The sequence below is a fragment of the Suncus etruscus genome, chromosome 4 (assembly GCF_024139225.1).
Source record: "Suncus etruscus isolate mSunEtr1 chromosome 4, mSunEtr1.pri.cur, whole genome shotgun sequence".
In the NCBI taxonomy this organism is placed as follows: Eukaryota; Metazoa; Chordata; class Mammalia; order Eulipotyphla; family Soricidae; genus Suncus; species Suncus etruscus.
In genome coordinates, this window is record NC_064851.1 from 69,240,690 (window position 1) to 69,264,237 (window position 23,548).

The following is a 23,548-nucleotide window of genomic DNA, read 5'->3' on the forward strand; positions in this document are numbered from 1 at the left end:
TATGTTCTTTATTTCCTATTATCAGAGAAATCAGATTCTGGTTTATCTGGTTTATTTTTGTTTGTTTGTTTACTTGTCTTGGCAAGACTTTCTATAAGCAGTATTGTGTACTCCTATTTTCAGGTACATAGTAGTAGCTGGCTTGTTATTTGTGATAGCTAATCACCATTGACAATAGTTGCCTGTATCCAATATTTTACTAAAAGTTGCAAAAAGGATATGTGAGTCCTCAATCTCCTTTTTTGATTAGCTGAACTTTATCTATAAAATCAAACTTTTCCTCATCAATTATTTGTTGCTGTGATGGAAGAATGAAGTTATTTTCTGTGACCCCTGATTAAGTGGCCTCTTGTACCAAAAGTTCTCTTAGATTTAATATATCAGTAACTTTATTTTTATTGCATCATCATGAGATACACAATTAAAAAAATTACTGATGGTTGTGTTTCAGTGGTACAATGTTTCAATACTCACCTCATCACCAGTGTATTCCCTTCTTTTGACCACTATCCTCAGTTTTCCTCCCACTGTCCCAACCCTAGGCTGTCTCTGGCAGACACTACACTATTCTCTCTCTCTCTCTCTCTCTCTCTCTCTCTCTCTCTCTCTCTCTCTCTCTCTCTCTCTCTCTCTCTCACACACACACACACACACACACACACACACACACACACTGCACACACTGCTCACCCCAGAATTCCACATGGTCTCCCAAGTACTGCCAGGAGTAATTACTGAGTGACAAGTCAGGACTTAGCCCTGAGATGACTGGGGATGGCCCCAAACAAACAATAGCACAATAATGATAGCACATAAATTTAAAACCACACAAATAAATATAAAACTGACAGAGAGCACTTGGAATTATACTAGTGACCCTAAGATTTTTGTTTGCTTTGTTTTGTTTGGGCGCCAAATACAGCAGAGCACAGGGGTCACTCTTGGCTCTGCACTCAGAAATTACTCTTGGCAGGCTTGGGAAGGTGACTATATGAGATGCTAGGGATCAAACACAGGTCTGCTGCATGCCAGGCAAATACCATACCTGCTGTGCTATTGGTCCAGCCCTTTATGTTTTTTTTTTTTTTTTTTTTTTTTTTTTTTGTGGTTTTTGGGTCACACCCGGCAGTGCTCAGGGGTTACTCCTGGCTCCATGCTCAGAAATTGCTCCTGGCAGGCACGGGGGACCATATGGGACGCTGGGATTCGAACCGATGACCTCTTGCATGAAAGGCAAACGCCTTACCTCCATGCTATCTCTCCAGCCCCTATGTTTTTTTTTTTTAGTTGTAATATAAACTGGATACTGTTATTGCTTCATTTCTATTGATATCATAAATATCACCAATGACATTCCATAGTTTACACGGGGTCATGAAGGTATCTATCTGCAAGACAGCGTTCTCCTTTTTTGCACTACTTTCTGAAGAGTTAAAAATTGATTCATAGGTTAAAAGAAAAAAATCCTGTGCTTCCTGATCACACGTTTAAAAGTTTTTCTTCATGAGGTAATCCAGTGTGAAGAGAAATTAAATTTTTGACTGTATTCAGATATGAATAGAGAAAAAAAACTTTGGGTTTATAACTCACCAGTGGACCTCACCTTCTGCAATAGAGTGATAGTTTCTACCCAGAGTCCCCATTGCAGATAGAGAACCATCTTCCCATTAAGGTTCAGATAAGGCAATGAAAGCCCAACCAATGAATATGGTCAACAGGTGTTACCAGAGAAACCGGGCTGGTAGCCTAATTTTCAAATTAGCCTAATTATCCCCCCCCCCAAAAAAAGCCTTAGCTATTTTTTCTTCTTCAGAACTCACAATCACCTTTCTTTTCTTTTCTCATTTCTTTTTCTTAGCTCTCACACATATTTTTATGTTTTTTTTTGGGGGGGGGGTTTGGGTTTTTGGGTCACACCCGGCAGTGCTCAGGGGTTATTCCTGGCTCCAGGCTCAGAAATTGCTCCTGGCAGGCACGGGGAACCATATGGGACGCCGGGATTCGAACCGATGACCTCTTGCATGAAAGGCAAACGCCTTACCTCCATGCTATCTCTCCGGCCCCATCACACATATTTTTAAAAGAAATTCAGAAGTATCATTTGGAAAATCTTAAACACATTCTATATTATTTTTGTTTATTGACTGTTATTATGTACTTTTTATTTCATAATCATAAATAACTCTGCAATCCAGCAAGATGGGATGGGATAAGAACTAGGAAACTGAGAGCCAGAGGGTATTCTGGGCACATGGGGAATGGGCACACCAGACTCCAGTCTGGTGGGGTTAAAAAAGAGAAGCAGGACTTTAGACTTGTTCAGAGTCGGAGATGATTATCTTCTTGCTGGCCTTGCCATTCCTGGACCCAAAGCGCTCCATAGCCTCCACAATGTTCATGCCCTCCTTCACCTTGTCGAATACCACGTGTTTACCATCCAGCCACTCAGTCTTGGTAGTGCAGATAAAGAACTGGGAGCCATTTGTGTTGGGGCCAGCATTGGTCATGGAGAGGATGCCAGGTCCTGTGTGCTTTTTGATGAAGTTCTCATCATCAAACTTCTCTCCATAGATGGACTTATCGCCTGTGCCATTATGGCCAGTGAAGTTCCTACCCTGGCACATAAATCCTGGGATAATTCTGTGGAAGCAGGAACCTTTGTAATCAAATCCTTTCTCACCAGTGCTTTGTGCACGGAAATTCTCTGCTGTCTTTGTTTACAGAACTTTGTCTGTAAACAGCTCCATGCAGCCCAAGGACATGCCATCCACTTAGATGTCAAAGAACATGGTAGAATTGACCATGGCAGCAGGATAGGCAGTGTCATCTGCAGGGACCCACATTCTATTTTGGGGGGGGGGGTTTGAGCCACACCTGGCAGTGCTCAGGGGCTACTCCTGGCTGTCTGCTCAGAAATAGCTCCTGGCAGGCATGGGGACCATATGGGACACTGGGATTCGAACCAACCACCTTTGGTCCTGGATCGCTGCTTGCAAGGCAAACACCACTGTGCTATCTCTCCGGGCTTTCATATTCTATTTTTAAGGCATATTCTTTTATAAATTCTTTAATGAGACCAATGTGAATTACAAGTCTTTCACAGTTGTATTTCAGGTACATAGTGACAGTGAATTAGGGCCATTTCCACCACCAGTGTTGACTTCCCTCTACCATAGTTCCCAGCATGTGTCCTGTACCTCCACCTTTTGCCTCCTAAACTGCTAGTGTAACAGGTCCATTTTGTGTATAGCTTGTTGTAGTTTGGGTCTGTTGATCCTACTGTCTTTGACATTGATTTGGGTATTTAGGGCTGACCATTTTTTATTTCTACTCTATGCTCCTGAGACCTAAAGCATATTCTTTAAAATGAATTTTTGTTGCACACCAGGTTGTGTGTAAGGGCTACTATTTTCTTGGAGATCAGGGGATCATGTGGATCAGGGTATTCAACCAGAGATTCCACATGCAAAGCAGAAACTTTGAGCTATCTCCCTGGCCTGAAAATATATTTTAATTTGTGTGTGTGTGTGTGTGTGTGTGTGTGTGTGTGTGTGTGTGTGGTGGTGGTGGTGTTGGGCCACACCAGTGCTCAGAGTTTATTTCTGATTCTATGCTCAAGAGATTAAATATGATGCTAGAGATGGAACTGCTGTGGGGCATCAAACAAGCACATTAACCACTCCTATACGGTTTCTACTATTTGAAAATGTTTTCTACTCCTTCTTGAAAATACATTATTAGGGTTAGAGAGATGATACAGTGGGTAAGAACCTTGCCTCGCTTGCAACCTACTGGTATTCCCTCCTCGGCATCCCATTTGGTCCTCCAAGCAATGCCAGAAGTGATTCCTAATAAGACCAAAACAAAACAAAACACATTCATATAGAACCACATTTAGGTATTGAAAGGAGTTAGTGAAAAGTATGTCTTCTGTTCCCAAAATTAGACATCTAGACTCTCCAACTCCCCAGGGAACCTATGTTTTCAGTGGATTTAAACAAAGAAATAGGGAACCAAAGTTTCCAGTGGATTTAAACAAAGAAATAAAGACAATCCATGTAAAATTTTTAAAATATAATACAGCGGAGTAGCATGCTTACCTTGCATGTAGCTGACCAGAGTTCAATCCCAGGCATTCATCATATGGTCTACTGAGCCTACCAGGACTGATTCCTGAGCGTAGAGCTAAGAGTAATCCTTGAACAACCCTGGTCATGGCCCCAAACAAACAGAAAATTATTTAGTTCATGGTTCAGTTGTAATTTTCTGGCTTCACTACTCTTCGGTGTGGAAAGCTCAAGGAGACTGTCGCTACTGCTTGTTTACACAACTGTCCCAGCCTCATCTCTAAGTTGCTTTTCAGATTTTATGAGAACTTATCACCTTTAGGTTGGATACGCAGCAGCTGCTTCAGCTGCTTCTCTTCTGCTTTGGGAGAATATTTACTTACACAGTAAAATGTATAGAAATATTCCAAATATTTCTTTTTTTTTAAAAATATAATGTGTGTTTATTTCACACACTACACACATTCGGAAATACTGTCATTGTTATTTGAGTGCGAGGTTCTATTGAATATATAAAAGAAGTTACTTTTGTTTCTTTTGACTTGCCTTTTTCTTAATTCAAATACCAAATTGTTTTTATTATTGGCTCAAAGAGAGGGTATGTTCTTTGGGGGTTCTTGGGAGGCAAGGATCAAGAGAAAGCCGAGCTGTTGGGGGGTGGGGGACGTCTGGGAATCTCCAGAACATCTTTATTTTGCCTTTTAACTCTCCGCCTTTCTGATTAAAGAGTTCAGGCCCATTCCCCCGCCCGCCTTCAATTATCTCCCAGCATCTTTTCTCCGAAGCTGTCACTACCACTTGCTGAACCGCAGCCCCTTCGTGAGCCATTAGCCCGGTTCTTTTCCGTTTCGCCTTTTTTTCCTCAGTTTCTCCCTGCAAGCTTTATAAATCTCCCTTAGAAGAGGAGTGTCCAAGCGGGTGGAAGTCTGAACACAATGCAACCTGAGAATTTCTGTCACTCTCTGCATATGCTCCTAAGTGCTTTAATCCCAATTAGGGGCGGCTGACACACGGTCCTATTCATTCCCATCAGCTCTTGAATACATTTGCCTAGAAATGAACTTCACAAATAGAGGCGCTCCTAAATGTGCCCAGCAGCAAGGAAAATCGAATTGAGTGCGGGCTCCTTGGGCAGAGGCGCGTTGAATGTGGAGGTGCCCCCCAGACATTGCAATTCAGCAACACGCTCCCCGACTTTTCTTTGCACCATGTCAACCGAAAGAACCAAGAAATAAGTTGAGGAACTCCGGTTAAAAGGCAACTTGAGAGAGACTCTGAATCCTTTTTATTGAGCCGCTTCCAAAAGGAGGACTTCAAAAACATCACAAAAAAAAGGCACCACAAAACCCACCAGCGGCGTCCAAAGCTGCGTTCTGGCCGCGCGTTTGGAACCGCCCGGCCTCCGCGCACCCACCGGCCTCTCAATTAGGGAGAAAATGGCCTCGTCGTCGGCGTGTCATCTGGTGGCGTTCCCAGAGCCCGCCGCCGCCGCCCCATTCAGCCCGACCTTAATGTCCCACCCGCGCCTGGGGGCCGCGCAGCTGGTCCGCGCTGACCCTCCCACCCGGCCGCTTCGGACGCCCTCGGGGGGCACGGCCTCAGCCACCCCGGCTCCGGGCTCCCCCCGGAGTCTCCAGGCCAGGCCACGGCGGCCGGACACCACAGCCTGATCTGCCAGTCCCGGCCCGGCGACGCTCCCTCCGCCCCGGGGCCTGGAACCGGCGCGTCTCCTGGGTTCCCGAGGGTGGGCCGGGGCTTTGGTCACTCCTGGTTGGTTATTCAAGGCGTATTTAACCCGACCTCCACTAGGATTGGTAGTGCCAGGATTTGCCTCCCGGTGGCCGCCAGCGCAGACAGGGGCGGCTGCTCTCGGGAAGAAGCCTCTCTCGGTTAGGAAGCTCGGAAATCGGGGATCCGAGGGCTGCCCTCTCAGTCGAGCTCCGAGCGCAGCGCTCAGGCTCAGAGGGCGCCCGCGGGCACCCCTCACCCGTCCCCAGCAGTCGGGTGGGAGTCGACTGCAAGCGGCCTGGCCCCGCTGCCGGTGGCTCTAGGGTTCCCAAGACTCCTCTACCGGCCACCTGTTACACCTGGGCCAGAGTCCTGCCGCCGCCCGGGTGCTGCGAGCAACCCGAGGGTCGCCCAACCCCACTCGGTCGCCCCCCAAACCGTCTCGCCACGTACCTCGGTGCAGAAGGTTTTTTCGCTTTAGCCGGGCCTTTGGACGCCCATTTTAAGTTAATAAAAAAGCCGAGTGGAATGTTTTGATTGAGTCTCAACATTGTCTTTGAATAAGGCTGAGACCATGTAATTAATGTGTCTTTTTAATAAGGGACAATACGGCCGTTCAAGCTATTTAATTTCATTTAATTTTCCATCCCATTTGCTGCATAGGCCGCTTTTACTTTTAACACCCAGCCTTTCACGGCCCATCTTGCTCCACTGGGCACATTAGATTGGTTTCACCCTTGCTTTTTAGGAGAGGAAAAATAAAAGAAAATGTGTTCCTTTCCTCCTTTGTGGACAATTTATTTCACTTGGGGAACTTCAACTCTGAGCCACAGGACAGAATAAAACTCGGGCGAGCTGGTGTGAATGCCTCTGGCGCAGTCCCTTTCTTCTCGCGGGGCTGGGAACCAGCCACAATTGGCTATATTAATAAATAACTTTCCTCACAGTCGGCCTTTACATGGTCCTATTGATAAAATTGTTCGCGTGTCGTTCACGCTTTTTCACTCATTAAGGAGGACGGAGGAGGAGCTCCGAACCCAGGCCCCGCGCTCGCCCCTTCCAGCTCACAGCGCTGGTAATTTAAACTAGGTGTCATCCCGGAGTCGCCAGGCCAGAGGTTAGAGGGACATGTTCATGGCTTCAATTTATTGTCTTCCACTCTTCGGCGCGGCTTCCTCTTCTCCTCCTCTCCCCCTTGGACCATTCATAGGCTGAGGGATCAAAGACTGGCTTCTCTCGGTCGCGGGCAGCCGGCGAGGCGGCTAAAGGGTTAAGGAGAGTCAGTTCCTGCTCTGGCAGAGTGGTGGGCGTTTGGCGTGGCTGCTGGATAGAAAGGGGCTGCAGTTTGTGGCAGCTCGGACCCGGAACAGAGGCAATCATCCCAGCCCCAGAAGCCGCGTCCACACTGATCTAGGGGGTGAGCCCTCGTGTTGGCCGTTCTTGTGTCCTTGCAAGTGTGGTTTGAGACGGTCAGTCACACTTGAGATCTCTGTCATGGATGCTATCGGTGCCCCACCGTGAGTTTTCGAGCACTCCAAATAAATACACCCCACCTGAAATCGCTACTGCGCTTTGCAACCAATTCAAGTGATCTGTGGCGTGCATGGAAGAGTCTGTTTTGCTTTGGTGTTTTTCACTTCCAGGACCGGGAGCCCGAGGCTCCGAAAGTAATTCACTGATTTTGCCAAGTCCCAAGGGACAGACAGTGGACTCAATTAGGGATCGGGCAGAACACGGCAACCCCTGATTTGATGGAGATCTGTCCCCTTCGAGGGGTGCCACAAATGCTTTGAGGGGCTTTTCAACGCACAGGTGATACAGGTGCTGCCACCTTGTGTCCTGCCCTAGTTGCTGATCAGAAACCATCTCTGTCCCTGTCCCTGAAAACTGCACCTCTTGTGAGTGAGCCCTGAGGGGAGACTGCTGGAAACCTTTTTGTTTGTTTGTTTTTGACTTTTGGGTCACAGCCGGTAGCGCTCAGGGGTTACTCCTGGCTCTACGCTCAGAAATCACTCCTGGCAGGCTCGGGGGGGGGGGGGGGGACCATATGGGATGCCGGGAATCGAACCACCGCCCTTCTGTATACAAGGCAAACGCCTTACCTCCATGCTATCTCTCCGGCCCCGAATTCGTACTGTTCTTGCGCCTAATTCCACACCCTAGACCCCCGAACCGTGCAGTCACTCCTTATCTGGGCAGCAGAGCCTGGGATGAGCATCTTAGTGGCAGGGATCAGAAATGCCACAAAATAGCTTATGAACTCGATGGCTCACTATGTACTAAGACAGAAGTCCCTGCACAAATTGGAGGTTTCCTTAAAAGAAAATGGGGAGCACAAGTTTAGCTCCTCGGTACTTGTTGCCTGACTTAGTTCATGATACAAGCAAAGGGGGTTGTCAGCGCCCCCCTCTCTACATAACCTTTGAAAGTTTTACTTATTTATTTTGAAAGAAAAGACCAATTGTTGGTTTTGGCAAAGTTGGGCCTCCATGGGTTCTATATTCTCAGTTTTTATCCAAATTCGGATCTGAGCTAAGGATGGTAGAGAGGAGACTGCAAATGCAGCTGACAGGAGCCCTCTTCAATGCTTTGGTGTGGCCAGGACACGAGATCTTCGTTCAGGCGCCATCACTGCTACTTCCATTCTCCCGAGAAAGTGCTGGTCCTGGGTGTATTCAAGGGCACAAACACCCAAGGTGACCTCGCCTCCCCAAATCTGTCCTAACACTTTCTATTTCAAGGCAAAAGTGGACAGAGGAAGAGAGCGATAGAGCAGGTCTAAACAGACTGGCCTGAACCCAATCCTCTGAAATGGTAATATGGTCGTTATTTAAAAAGTGTAGGTATTTTCTGGTGTTTTCCCATCAAGTACCTGCCTAATTTCTGTATGGCACACGCCAGAAATCAATAGAAGTTAACAAGTCCTCCAAACAGTCCCCATCTCTTTGTTTAATCTCCTTTACAATAAAGCCAAGGGAAGAGAATTAAAAATCTTTGAAGTAGCCCAGGACTCAAAGGAATCAGCCAAGTAGACTTAAAGTAGTCACTTATTTCCCAAAACTGGTTTGTCGGTGAACAATAAAAGGAAGTAAAATTTATGGAGAAATTATACAGTGGATTTGTCACTTAAAATATCGTAACTGTCTCGAGGACAATACCCCATGCTGAGGATTAATGGTCCCGCCGGACCTTTGATTCACCAGCGCCTTTTCTTCGCCCTTGACAAATTGGATTTTTAGGAATGGGAAGGTCGCCTGGACCATTGTGCGCCAGCCATTCAGAAGCCTCGATTATGCAGGGGGCTGAGGGAACTACTCCATGTGACCCTCTCGGGTGGGACTCTGCAGCTGCTCCGCCGCGCAACTCTCTCACCAAACTCCGCGCCCTCGCGCTGGCAGTGCCAAAAGGCGCCCGCCCCGATTGAAAAGGCGCGGTGCATGCCCGCCCGCGTCACTCGGCCGGCAGAAGGCCGCACGTCGGGGCGCGGCTCCCTGGCTCCGAGCAGAGCCCCCCGGCTCTGTCATTCGCGCCAGGGCGCGTCCGGACGCCAGCCGGAGCGGTGGCGGCAGAAATGCACGGAGCCGCCCGCGTCCCGGCCACCTGCGTGAGTGCCGATTGCTGCATCCCCGCCGGCATGCGCCTCGGGCCGGTGCCTGGAACCTTCAAGCTGGGCAAGTACCTGTCAGACCGCAGGGAACCCGGGCCCAAGAAAAAGGTATTAGCCTTTCGGACCTCCGCCCCCTGCTGTCTGCCTCCAGTTGCCCGGCCCCAGGAAGGGGTGGAGTGGGCGGAGTGGGCGAGTGGAGAACTGGGGTTGCGTTACCTGTCAATTTGCCCGGTGGAAGAGGACCCCAAGAAATCTACGCAGGTGGCGTTAACTGTGAGCTGGGCCGGGCAGAGGGGAGTGGACTTGGCCAAAAGCGAGAGCCCGATGCGGTCCCAGGTTTCCTTACACGCTCTGACCAGTCCCTGCCACCCCCCTATCTTGCCCCCCCCACCCCCCCATATCTTCATCCCGGGAGCTTGGCGACTTGTCTGCAAAGGCGCTCTCATTTCTGAACCTGGATTCTCAGGCAGATGCGCCTTTCTCGTAGGGGAGAGCTTGAGACTTTCCTCACCTTTCGTCACCTCCACACGCTAATTTAATCATATCGTAATTAATTCTCATCTTCGGTGGCACACACAATTCTTGGGAAACAGTTCCTAGAATTGCTTCCTAGGCTCTTTTCGCAGATGTCTGCATGTACATTTGGGGTGAACGTTGCGAGGAATAGCCGGGTGGCGGATCTGAAGCAGGTTCAAAGAGTAGGGAGCACTGGGTCTCAGAGCAAGCAAGCATCCGAGTTTTGAGAATCCAAGATCTCAGCCAGGAGATGTCAGGTTCCAGCCACCACACCTCTCCCCAAACCTCACGACATCCCGGACCAGAGGTAGTTTGAAGTCTAAGTCCCTGGCTCCGCTGATCCCCAGAACAAGAATAAGAGGCTTGGCGAGCCTGCTAAGACTGGAGAGGAGGAAAAGGTCATTAGGTCTGCCTAGTTGCTGACTGCATTCTTCTAAGAAAGTGATCATGCCCAGTCAGTCAGAGGACCACAGCTGTCTTCTTGGCTGCGCAATCACTCCGTTGCGGTCTAATACAGTTTGCTGCGCATCACACTTTCCTTGTAAATGCACGTTAATTGCTTTTAAATGATGGGCCAGTTTGCGGTCTCTTTGTTTAAAGACTTCCACGGTCTGGCTCTCCAGCACCTCCACACCCTGATGCCCTGCATCGTGAATGGGAGACAGGAGAAAGGTGGAGAGTGGGGCTCTAAATCTAGCTTCTAACGATCTTTACCCTGCAAAGAATGCAAGAGCCAGAGCTTAAAATCAGCGGACATTGTGGTACCAAAAATGCCCAGGAGCCTAGGCAAGATGTGTTCTTACTCTTCTGTTACTAAGATTGGGAGATAGAAGGGAGAGATTCCTCCTCTGTTCCTCCTCACCCCAACTGTTCCTCTCCCACAAACAAGCATCCTAGCAGCCGTTAGTGGCTTGGCCATAGCAACAAGAACATTTCCCCCCAAGATGCATGGGGGTGGAGGAAACATTTTTTTTTCTTCTGGGTTATCAATGGAGGCATGGGGGAGAACGACCACTGCTTGTGTTGCAGGTGCGCATGGTGAGAGGGGAGCTGGTGGACGAGTCCGGGGGCTCCCCTCTGGAGTGGATAGGGTTAATCCGGGCAGCCAGGAACCCCCAGGAACAGACTCTGGAAGCTATTGCAGACTTACCAGGAGGACAGGTACTGTGGGCTCTCCCCAAAACCTATCTCAAAGTCACTGAGGTGGCCACAAATATTAAAAAAGTTTTAGTTAAGCTCTGTCATTTATATGTTCCAACAATCCTCTAAAATACATATCATTAAGTTTGAATATTGAAGGTTTGAGGTTCACTATGGTCCAGTAGTTCTTTCAGGGCCACACAGCATCAGATGATCCACACTATTCTCAGTGGCCTCTTAATCAGTTGCCCAGATAGTGACCACAAGCTATTTCCTTTGCATTTCAGATCTTCTACCAAGCACTTCGAGATGTCCAGCCAGGGGAGGAGCTGACTGTATGGTATTCCAATTCCTTAGCTCAGTGGTTTGACATCCCCACAATTGCAACACCGACACACGACGAGAAAGGTACAGCCTCTGTTAGTCCTGTGGGTTGTCAAGGGTGGCCAAGAGTATAGAGCTCAGACTCAAGGAGCCATTCTCTGGCAAGCATGTGAACCTAAGTTCACATACTTGATTGTGTAGGGAGAGTAGCAAATCAACACTGCCTCCTTAAAATCAACACTAAATGACAAGATGACAATAATCTGGCTAGCAAAGGGAAAAAAATACTCCTTGTGAATTTCCTACTACACACCCAAGGTGCACTCAGTTACTACTAATAAAGAATTCTTAACATATTAGGGGGTTGCACAACTCAACACTGGAAAGCTTTTTAGAAGGTGAAGAGGCACCTTCTCTTTTTGAAAGGGAGCTGTATATTTTTAAGCAGTATTTTAGAAGCATTACGGTACTCAGAGCTGGTTAGCTTGGCAGGTTACTGAAGTTCTTCCATTTAAATAGAATTTATTCATTTCCCCTTCCCTACTGAAATTGAATCTGGGATGTATCCCAGTTTTCAGATTTATTTGATTCCTTCTAAAGCCATGAGTGGGTTTATGTAAATGAAGGGACAGCAACTAAAGGAAAAACATTTCAAACTTTCTTTAGCACAGTAAAGAACATTTTCTTTGGAAAGAGGTCTGAGGGGTGCTAAAATAATTAGAATTTTGTTTCCTTTTTAAGGCATTAAGCTTCCATGACTTTAGTTTTTCATTGACTTTTGCATTAGTTTGGAATTTCTCCTAAAGGCAATGTTATTTAAAGTCAACAAATGTTATAAAATATTTTAATGTGCTCTCCTCCTGACTAGTTTACTCTGTCTCATTACTTTGGAAATAAGGTTACAGAAATTAGCATAAGTGTGGGAATGAGAAAACAGTTCATGCATAAGTAAAGTTTATTCAGAAAATTAATTTCTTCAATATTTACCTTCAAAATGTCACTTCTAATGTAAGTTCTATTGTATTGGGGCAGGGTTTTTTTTTCTATAATTTTTATTGAGATCAATGTGAATTACAAGTCTTTCACAGTTAGATTTAAGGTTCATAGTGAGAATGAATTAGGGCCATTCCCACCACCAGTGTTGACCTCCCTCCACCATATTTCCCAGCATGCCTCCCATATCTCCACCCTTAGCCCCTTGGACTGCTAATGTAACAGGTCCCTTTTATGTATAATTTGCTGTAGTTTGGGTCTCTTGATTCTATTGTTGTTGACTTTGGATTGAATATTTAGGTTTGACCATTTTTCATTTCCACTCGTTTCTCCTGAGACTGCTTGGCTGGGGCAGATTTTTATATCAACGTATATCCATAAAATTATCTTAGTCTCATATCACATTGTTGTACCAGCTTCCAGTGAAAGAAACATAGAAAGCTGCATAGTACGAACTCTTCTATCTGCCACTAAAGAATAATTCCAGGAATTACTCATGGTTATTACCTTTTGGATGATTCCTTGTGGCCTAACTAATTCCTTTTTCTTTTTTTTTCTTCTTTCTTTAAATTTTGGGCCACACCCAGGAGTGCTCAGGAATCTCTCCTGGCTGCTTGGGGATAGACCTTAGGTCTGCAAAGCAAATCCTCTCCCCACTGTGCTATTGCTCCAGTCCATCCCCAACTAATTTATTTCTAAAAGACATCCTTCCTTTCAGTATTATAAATGTCAAAAAATACCAGTTTCCTTTGGGGGTAAAAGTATAAGTAATTTGAACCTTAACTTCCACAGCTCTGAGGTGCTTGAGATTTTAGGGTTATATAAAGGACAGAGGACAATGTCACTTATGAAGTGTATTAGGAACAATATCAGATTAGTTTAGGATAAATTGGTGGGGGAAGTTGTGGAGGACACACTGGATGAGAGAACGTACTTTTGCTTAAATCTTAAAAAGAGTATGATTTTATGGAAGGATGACTATTGCCAATATAGGCAATCATGTTTCAATCTCATAGTAAGAATAAAGAAAATATGCATTTTTGTTTTAGGAACAAAGCTCTTGGGCCCGGAGAGATAGCATAGCGGCTTTTGCCTTGCAAACTGCCAATCCAGGACCAAAGGTGGTTGGTTCGAATCCCGGTGTCCCATATGGTCCCCTGCCAGGAGCTATTTCTGAGCAGACAGCCAGGAGTAACCCCTCAGCACTGCCGTGTGTGGCCCCCCCAAAAAAAAACCAAAAGAAAAAAAAAGGAACAAAGCTCTTTAGTTTTCTAAAGTCATTCTGGTCCAGCCTTCTATGTGATAATTTTCTCTCTAAAAGGGGCAATTAAGGGATGATTACAGAAAAATTAGGAATTTAGGAGAGGGAGGTTATTCAAGATATTAAGTCAACACATACACAAAGAGAACTCATGAGGTTTTATATCTTTAATCAAGATTTTAATTTATCTAGATGTTTAAAACAAAGTAAGATAATATTAAAATAATTTAATCAGTCTTTCATAAACAGTATTGGATCCTACAGGCAAATCCTCTTCTTGTTCTTTCTATTTTTTCCTTGGATTCATTTGAAACAAACACTTTCAAATTCATCTTACATCATGCTTATCTGGGAGAAGAGGATAAAATCTTGCTTTATGCAAAGTCAGAAGTATATAAAGAGTGACAATTAGTGTGACAATTAGTGTGACATTCATTTTTCTGTAGCAATTTTGTAGAAGTTTGAGCTGCTTGTATGCAAAAAGGATACAGCATTTCTGTTAACTTTAGGGAGATTGTCACACATTTTGAATGATTTCTTGTGGCTCAACTAATTTAGTTCTAAAAGACATCCTTTCAGTATTATCAATCACAACCTAAAAAAATAACTTACCTGCAAAACTTCTGTTCTTTGAACAAACACAAAGTGATTTGTGTGTGTGTGTGTGTGTGTGTGTGTGTGTGTGGTTTTTGGGTCACACCCAGCAGTGCTCAGGGGTTACTCCTGGCTCCATGCTCAGAAATTGCTCCTGGCAGGCACTATGGGACGCCGGGATTCGAACCGATGACCTTCAGCATGAAAGGCAAATGCCTTACCTCCATGCTATCTCTCCGGCCCCCAAAGTGATCTTTTTTGAGTGAAAATTACCTTTCACTAGCTGATGTAATTCGTTTCATACATGCATCTCATGTTCACAGACCCTGGCAAAATTAAAAATATTGTTAATGACATTGAACCACACACACACACACACACATATGCAAGGATGAAAAATCCACTTTGTATTTAGTTCTTAGTGCAGAACAGTCTCTATCATATTTATATCACTTATATACATCTTATATTTATACTTACTACATTTAAGAGTACATGTACATATTCATGTGGTAAAAACTATATACATATATATCTTTTCCAAGGACTTTTAGTAAGTAAGCTTGAATGTGTGCAGTTATCAGAAGTTACTGAATTACCAGGTGGAACAACTGACATAATTCAACATCATCTGCAGTTTTTAGAATGTCAAGACAAAGTACTTTTCCCTTTTCCCCCATCAAATTAAATGGGGTTAAAGAGGATATAAAGATACAAGTAATTTTGAAGAATAGCAAATCATAGTCCCTCTGTGGTCCTTCAGTTGGTCACGCTCCAGGAAAACCTCAGGCAAAGTGTTTAAGGCTGGGAGGGGGTGGAAAGGGTGGAGAGTGTACATAAAAGACATTGTTCTATGAAAAGGAATGATTACATATGGCCCATACATACAGAATATTGTCTCGCCTGGTAATGAGGCGCTCACTACCATTAGATTGGCCTTTGTTCAGTTTCCCCAAACTCCTTGACATACGCCACCTATTCTGCAACCGCCAACAGATGGGCCCGGGCACTGCACAGTCTTAGAACTTGATTTAAAGCAACAGCTGCTCTTTGCTCTCCTCCTGGGTCTGCCTTCCTGAGAGCTGTCCTCCCAAAGATTTGTTCCTAGCCTGGAGGTAGTTTTCCGTGGATAGGTTCAGGTAGACCCCCCTATGGCCTCAGAGCAGTCCCAGAAATAGAGTTGGTAGTCAGGAGGGCCTTGGAGGGTCCTGGGCCAGTCTGCGGGCTATGAGAATTTATTCCTTTCTCAAATCCTAGGTTTTACCTTCGTGCGCTAGCACTTGCTTGCTCCCACGTTCTTTCACGAAATTGCTTTCTCCCTCTTTCTCGCCCAGGGGAGGAGCGGTACATTTGCTGGTACTGCTGGAGGACCTTTCGTTACCCAAACAGCCTCAAGGCGCACCTCCGTTTCCACTGCGTACTCCACAGCGGCGGGGGCCGCGCTTTCTTGCACCACCAGCACGCGGCTCGGCCCAGCGCTGCCCGGGCGGCGGATGGCCTGGGTCTCTCCCCGAAACTCTCCACGCCCGACTTCGCTGCTCTGCGGCCCCACCCACAGGCTTTGCGACCCCAACAGGCCTGCGGGGCGCGGGAGCACATCAAGCGCGAGGCCTCCTCGGCGGCTACGACCACCGCGTCGCCCCTGGGGAAGTGGGGGCAGTCCAAGAAGGGGAAGGACCAGGCGGAACGCGTCCCGGACATGAGCGGGACGGCCCGGGGACACTTTCTGGGCATCGTGGGCGGCTCGCCAGCGGGAGCGGGAGGCTTGGCTTTCTACCCGGGCTTGCGCTCCGCTTTCAAACCAGCCGGGCTGGCCAGGGCGACGGCGGCAGCGGCAGCGGCGGCGGTGGCCCAAGGCGACTCGTACCGGGAGGAGGGTGGCGGGAAGCCCGGCTCGGCTCTGTCCCTAGGCAGGCTGCTGGGCGGGGGGCGCCCCGGGGCCGAGGGCCACCCCCACCCCCACCCCCACCAGGCGCACCACCATCATCACCACTACCACCATGCCAACAAGTGCCTGCTCTCGGGAGACCCCTCGCTCCCGGCTGTGCGCGGCTTCCCTCTGCTGCCCGGCCTCCCGGAGGAGGCGTCCGCTTTCCAGCATGTGGAGCAGCGCGTCCCGCCCGGGGCCACCGCCGCCGCCTCTCTGTCCGGGGCGCGCTTCGCTCCGCTGCCTCCGAGCCCCGGGCTGCCGGCCCTCGACGTGGCTGGCTGGAAGGCCTGCTCGGGCGGCGAGTGCAGCCACCTGCCTGCCCATGTCATGCCGGCCTTCACCGTCTACAACGGGGAGCTCCTCTACGGCTCGCAGGCCGCCGCCGCCGCCGCCTATTACCCGCTCAAGCTGCACTTCGGCGGGCTGCTCAAGTACCCCGAGTCCCTCTCCTATTTCGCCGGACCCGCGGGGGCGGCCGCTCTGGGCCCGGCGGAGTTGGGCTCCCTGGCCAGCCTCGACCGCGAGATCGCCGTGCACACGCAGCAGCTGTCCGAGATGGCAGCGGGCAAAGGCCGCGGCCGCCTGGACGCGGGCTCGCTGCCACCCGCCGTGGTGGCTTCGGGGGGCGCTGGCAGCGGCGGCGGCGGCGGCGGCGGCGGGGCCGCGGGCAAGCCCAAGACCGGCCACCTGTGCCTCTACTGCGGCAAGCTGTATTCGCGCAAGTACGGGCTCAAGATCCACATGCGGACGCACACGGGCTACAAGCCGCTCAAGTGCAAGGTGTGCCTGCGGCCCTTCGGCGACCCCAGCAACCTCAACAAGCACATCCGGCTGCACGCCGAGGGCCACACGCCCTACCGCTGCGAGTTCTGCGGCAAGGTGCTGGTGCGCCGCCGGGACCTGGAGCGCCACGTCAAGTCGCGCCACCCCGGCCAGAACGCGCTGGCCCAGACCGTGCCCGGCCCCGGGACCGAGCCCGACTGCCCCCTGGCACCCGGGGAGCCCCCCAGCGACCACGAGAGCGACGTGGACGTCTGTTTCACCGACGACCCGAGCGACCCCGAGGCCGGAGGTGGCAGCGAGAGAGACTTGTAGGAGAGTCTTTTGGGGGAAGCGGACGGGGAGCTTTGGAGCGAGAGACTTCAGGGAGAAGAGGAGCTCCTGGTGGGGAGCAGAGGGAATCGAGCGAGCAAACCTTTTATTTTGTTTTGTTTTATTTTTTGGGGCCACGCTCGGTGACGCTCAGGGGTTACTCCTGGCTATGCTCTCAGAAATCGCTCCTGACTTGGGGGACCATCTGGGACACCAGGGGATCGAACTTAGGCTAGCGCCGGCAAGGCAAACTCTGCCTTACCTCTAGCGCCACCGCTCCACCCCCCCCCAGCAAAACGTTTTGATTTCCATCGGCATTTTAGAGTAAGAACTGAGCGTTTTCTCCCGTCTCTAGTCGGAATTCAACAGTTAAGTGTAGAGCGGGTTTTAAGAAACCAGGCTCCAAGGCGTGTCTAGACGCGTTTCCTTCCAGAGCTTCCCATGTGCGCAGATTAGCCCATCCCATCTTCTCCCTCTCCAGTCCAGACAACCCACATTAACGTGAACGTCACAGCACCCTCGAGGGCATATAACTGCCAGGTATTTTTAAATTGTTCTTTTTTTGTGGAGGAAACCGTGCCTTTTGAAGCGATGTTTTGTGTGTGTTTTACATTAACATTTCACTAGCATTTTGCATAGGCAAACAAACAGTTGTCACAATTCGGTAGATGTGACACCCTTAACCTGGTCTCCATGTAATCTATCCCGGTTTCGAAGACTACGCTTGGCGGCATTGAATATATACATCATGGTAGCAGGTGTAAACATTGGTCAGGTTGCAATTATTTATGAGGATAATGACAAATATAAAATATCTAAAGCATGAATTGAAAAGCACACAGTATATAATTGTAAAGAAAATGTCTTATTGATAGAGTGCAACTGTGATGTTCGCTGTTTTATAATGAATGATGTACAGTGTATACGTATTTTGGTCTTGGTTCCAATTTGTGCAATCTTATTAATAAAAATAAAGTTACAAAACGCAGTTTGCTCAGTTAGCAATTTCAAAGCGGCTCCTTTTGCGGTGGGAACTACACCCAGTCGGTGGTCTTTAGGGCTTACCTGTCTGCTTAATGTTCCCACCTCCCAGTGCTCAAGGGACCTTGTGGGGTCAGCCTCGTGCTTATCAAACTACTTATCCCACTCTCCAGAACTCAAAGCAGATTCATTTGAAGAAATAGTTTAAATTGAAACAATTTTTTTTTGTAGGAGATTCCATAAGAAAATAAATCACAGAAATCTCTGAGACTTTGCTCTTTTCTAAAGAAACTCCAGCGGGTAGGGCGTTTGCCTTGTACACGGCTTACTAGTTCGATCCCTGGTATCTCTAATGGTCTCTTGAGCACCAACAGTGATCCCTGAACACTAACTACCTTCTGTGGCTAACCAAACCAACCAACCAACTAACCAACCAATCAACCAACCAAATAAAAAGAATGCCAGTGTTGTAATAGTGAAAAACACGATTTTCATTTATGTGGCTTTCAAAGGCATCAAGATAGCGAGCATGACATACTTTCTAAAAGCATTGTTAATCTGACTGTGTTTTCATGATTATGGAAAGAAGCTAATGTCTTTTAATGAAAACAGATACATATTCCTAAAAAAAAAAAAAAAAAGGATAAAACTGAGACTCACTATTTGTTGCAACATACCATTCTTGACACAACTTAGAAAGTAAAACAGGGAAACTTGATCAGTTCTTTTTATTCATTCAAAAGTATTAAGGGGGGGCTCTATTATATTAGAAGTGCTGATTTTTTTCTCTGTATAGGTTTTTTCTTTTCATGTTCTCCTTCCATCAATTTTTATTATACTTTAAATATTGATCTAATTTTACACAAGATAAATCATTTTAGGCATCACTGGGACGCCTGTGTAGAACAGCAGTTAGAAATGATCATTTGGGGGGATGGAGAGATATAGTACAGTGGGTAGGACATTTGCATTGCATGTGGCCAACCTGGGTTCAATCCTTCATATGGTCCCCCAAACCATATGAAGTGATTTATGAGTGCAGGAGTGATTAATGAAGGAGTGATTTATGAGTGCAGAGCTAGGCATAACCCCAGAGAGTCACTGGGTGTGACCCCAAAACAAAACAGAACAAAAAGAAGTGATAACTTTATTTATGGGTTCAAAAAGTTATTGCAAGGAGTTTATAGAAAAAAATTGATGGAATAAAATAAGAAAGCCCTCTTTCCTCTTCTAAGAATTTAGAAGAATGTGCTTTTTGGAGAAGGATTTTGCTCAAGTTTGGTGGAATATGCAAGATCAACAGGCATTGAAGAAGGAAAGACACCCGAAATCCTGAGTATGCGACATTCTCCACCTTCTAGCTCCCAGTTGAAAACAGGGTCTGAATCTTTTGGTGGCTGGTTGAGAACATTTTTCACTGACTCTAACTGGAGTAGGGCAGGTGATTTTTTTTTTTATAGAGGATGGCCATCAAGGGGCCATCACAGTGGTAGGGCATTTGCCTTGCATGCAGCCTACCCTGATGGACCTAGGTTCCCTGGGTTCAATCCCTGGTATCCCAGATGGTCCTCTGAGCCTTCCAGGAGTGATTTCTGAGTGCAAGGCTAGGAGTAACCCCCGAGTGCTGCCGGTTGTGGCTCCAAAATAAAACAAAATAAAGAGGATGGCTAGCAAAAAGGTTCCTTTTGTGAGAAAATTTCTGTTGGAAACTAGAGGCTTTTATGGTCACTGATCAGAAAATATTTAAATTTTTTAATAGAAAGCCCAAACATAAACAGATGAGGGGCTGAAGTGATAGCACAGTGGTAGAGCATTTGCCTTTCACTTGGCCAACATAGGAAGGACCCAGTTGGATTCCCGGCATCCCATACGTAACCCAAGCCTGCCAGGGGTGATTTCTGAGTGTAGAGCCAGGAGTAACCTCTGGGCACTGCCTGGTGTGACCCCAAAACAAAACAAACAAATAAAAACGAAATAAACATATAAAGTAACATATGCACATGGTATCATGATACTACTAAAACATGTCAAGGACCAGATCTAGATCCTCATGTTCGTTACAGCATTTTTGACTATGATGTGATTCCATGAGATTAATGATCGTTTTCCTGGCTCATTCAGTGGTCCAGGGGCCCCATGTGTCTCCTTGCTTGCTTAGTAAAATGATTTGCTCTTTGAAGCATTTATTCCTTGATTAAAAAGATTCTTAATTACATATCAGTTGTAATTTTTCTAGGTTGCCTCAGGTGACATGTACATGGGTGCACACACTATTATACACAATTGCTGCAATTATTTATATTAATTGTAAAGAAAAATCAGTGATAGTTTTTTTTTGTAGGACAAGAATCAAATCAGGGTCTTACCAGTAAGTTACACTTTAATTTACTTATTTTAAGTGATTTAGTAGAATTGTGCTTTTCTGATAATTTTTAAATCTTTCTCTTCATTCTAATGCTTTTACTATTAATTATTCCCTTCTTGGTGACATCTAATCATCATCGTGGGTTACACTGTTTTCATTTGTTACTGAGATTTTAATAGAATATTTGTATAAAATAAAAAGGTTTAAAAAGTAGTTTTAATGTCTTTTAGAAGAAAAAATTATAGATTTTGACATGGTTGATTTGGATGTTAAAATATTTTGCTAGTCTAAATAAATCTGACCCCGGTGGGTTCTAGGCTTCCATAGCTCCTGGTCCACTAGCATAGCCTATGGAACCAGTCTCTATTGAATCAATCTTCTCACCAGCAAAATAGGGTAGATGTGAAGATTAGTTTCTCTTTGAGGGCCTCTACTTTCTCTTCACTTCTAGCTTCACAAACTCATATCATGCAATGGCTTTAGTATAAAAAAAATCATTTCACACTTTTTACTAAGGAGAAAGCCATCTTTCTAATTTTTAGTTCCTCTCTGAGGGCCTCTACTTTCTCTTCACTTCTAGTTTCACAAACTCATATCATGCAATGGCTTTAGTATAAAAAATTAGTTTACACTTTTTACTAAGGAGAAAGCCATCTTTCTATTTTTTAGTTGACAGTGCCTCAACTTATTAAAATTTATTAAATTTATTAAAAATTTAAATTATAAGACTGTGATTACCAAACTGTTCACAATACAGTTGCTTCAAGTATTGGTATTCAAGGCTCCAACACCAATTCCACCACCTGTGTATCTTTCCCTTCATCAATATCCCCATTTCCCTACCTATCATCTCAGTCACTTCATTCTACCCCCTTGTAGGCACAAACAAATTTACTTCATACTGTTTATTATAACACAAAGGCAAATGGACTTATTAAAATTTAGATACCTAAAAATCGATTTGTGATCTTGTTATTTTTCAGAACGGTGTTACTGAAGTCCATTGTTTATACTGGTTGGTGCTAGTCGGACCTCTTCCTATTTCAACTCAGAGTCAGGTTGAAACAGTGTTTAATGACTAAGTGAACGGGAAAAATGCTCCTCCCTTTTCACCAATGTTTGAAATGCTGAACAGAGTGATGAGTTTAAGCAGAAGAGTAGAGCAGAGTTAAGTCTGCTGAGCAGAATGCAGCATACTAGAAGAACTGAATTCCTCCACTCTGTCCTTTTAGCCCATGTAGTTACCTCCTGACTTAGGCAGAGCAAAGTTGTGATCGCTGGAGGACTCGATGTTAGAAATGTAATTTGGGGCTGGAGAGAGAGATAGCATGGAGGTAGGCTTTTGTCTTGCATGCAGAAGGACGGTGGTTCGAATCCCGGTATCCCTGAGCCTGCCAGGAGCGATCGTAGACCCAGGAGTAAACCCTGAGCTCTGAGTGTGACCCAAAAACCAAACACCAAAAAGAAAAAAGAGATGCAGTAACGGGGCTATTCGAGGAGTGTTGTGAAAAGGGGGTTTAAGAGTGGGGATGAGCTAGAGGAGAAGTGATTGATTGGTTGTGCCTCTTTAGCCCGAGCTCTCCCATTGGCTGATCCCCTGGATTCAGATTGGCTATTGGCGGAGGTTTGGTCCTGGGCAAAGGCTTCTTCTCCAGAACCCCTGAGAACGCATCGCGTTTTGGGTGAGCGCAGTGGGGGTGGATAGTGGAAACAGAACTTTCTGGGCTTGGGTTGGGTGCAGAAGTGTGGGAGTCTCACCGCGGGATAGATCCCCGAAAGGGAGAGATAGGCCGAAGGGGGACTTCTAGGGGGCATCGAGGGAGTCCGGAGGCTGTACTCGTCCTAGTTTTTGTGTGTGTGTGTGGGGCGGCGGCACCAGCTCCGCGCGCCCTCGCCATCTGTTGCTGCCCACCCCCCCCCCCCCCCAAGGAAGCGGGTGGTGGCGTTGGCGCCGTCGGGAGCTCTTCTGGCACCCTGGGCCACCCAGGAGTGAGCTTTGAACCGCGGGAGGACTCAACAGACGGCGGGCCAACGAGTTAGTTCCAGACGGAGCGTGGCGCGCGCTCTGGGGTGGGACCTTCCTACAAAAGATGAAAGGAGCGCTTCTGTCATCTGCGACTATCGTTTAATTCAATGAGGTGTGACCATGTGTAAGACCGACAACTTGTTCAGGCCTTTCGCGGGCAAACTAGTCAGGAGCCCATTTAAAACAAATTAAAATATAAAAAGACAGATATTGGGTGAACTCTTCAGTTTGTGGACCAAACCTTTGAAGACACTGCTTTTATTTCAGGTACAGTATGTTTCAGTTATTTAAACTTTGGTATTTCAAATAAGTAAAAATCAATGCACACATTCATTAAGGAATATACAGACTTGGGCCAGACAGATAGGTCAAAAGGCCTAAGTGAGCTTATGCTTTGTAAGTGTAAGCCTCCAGAGAGCAAGGGATTGAATCCCTATCACACCAACACCCCGGGACCCCCATTACCAAATGTCTGCCCCCCCAATGTAAAGTGTTTTTTAAAATTTTGTTTTTGGGTCATACCTTGCGGTGTTCAGGGATTACTCCTGGCTCTGCGCTTAGAAATTGCACCTGGCAGGCTTGGGGACCATATGGGAAGTCTGGGATCGAACCCGGGTCTGTCCCAGGTCGGCGACGTGCAAGGCAAACGTCTTACCGCTGTGCTATCGCTCAGGCCCCCAAAGTAGAGATTTTTTATTAATTGGAATTAAACAGATTTAGAGAAACCTTTACATATAGAATGAGGAAACCTTATGTACAACGGGGAAAACAACATATATTATTAGATAATAAAAACTATCAAACAAAACAGAAAACAAAAATAGATATAAAATATCCTGAGTATTTTCTGCCTTTTTATTTTCAACCCATGCATGTTTTTGCTTAATTTGATATTATGGGAAATGGTTGCAGAAACACCTTTCC

General features: G+C 46.5%; 1 protein-coding gene and 1 pseudogene across 1 annotated transcript; one reads left to right on the forward strand and one right to left on the reverse strand.

Moving 5' to 3' along the window:
• Positions 1-2,309: 2,309 nt before the first annotated feature.
• LOC126006011 (peptidyl-prolyl cis-trans isomerase A-like) lies at positions 2,310-2,804 on the reverse strand (annotated as a pseudogene).
• Positions 2,805-9,332: 6,528 nt separating this feature from the next.
• PRDM13 (PR/SET domain 13) lies at positions 9,333-17,271 on the forward strand. The gene is made up of 4 exons (XM_049771330.1): positions 9,333-9,510; positions 10,948-11,079; positions 11,346-11,466; positions 15,565-17,271. The coding sequence occupies exons 1-4, from the start codon at positions 9,367-9,369 to the stop codon at positions 17,253-17,255; spliced, it is 2,088 nt and encodes a 695-aa protein (XP_049627287.1). The 5' UTR covers positions 9,333-9,366; the 3' UTR covers positions 17,256-17,271.
• The last annotated feature ends 6,277 nt before the right edge of the window (positions 17,272-23,548 follow it).

Bases quoted from the DNA above. Each gene is read 5' to 3' on its own strand.
- PRDM13 (XM_049771330.1), top strand. From the start codon at position 9,367: ATGCACGGAGCCGCCCGCGTCCCGGCCACCTGCGTGAGTGCCGATTGC. The intron at 9,511-10,947 runs GTATTAGCCTTT...CTTGTGTTGCAG, and splicing joins AACCCGGGCCCAAGAAAAAG to GTGCGCATGGTGAGAGGGGA. The intron at 11,080-11,345 runs GTACTGTGGGCT...TTTGCATTTCAG, and splicing joins CAGACTTACCAGGAGGACAG to ATCTTCTACCAAGCACTTCG.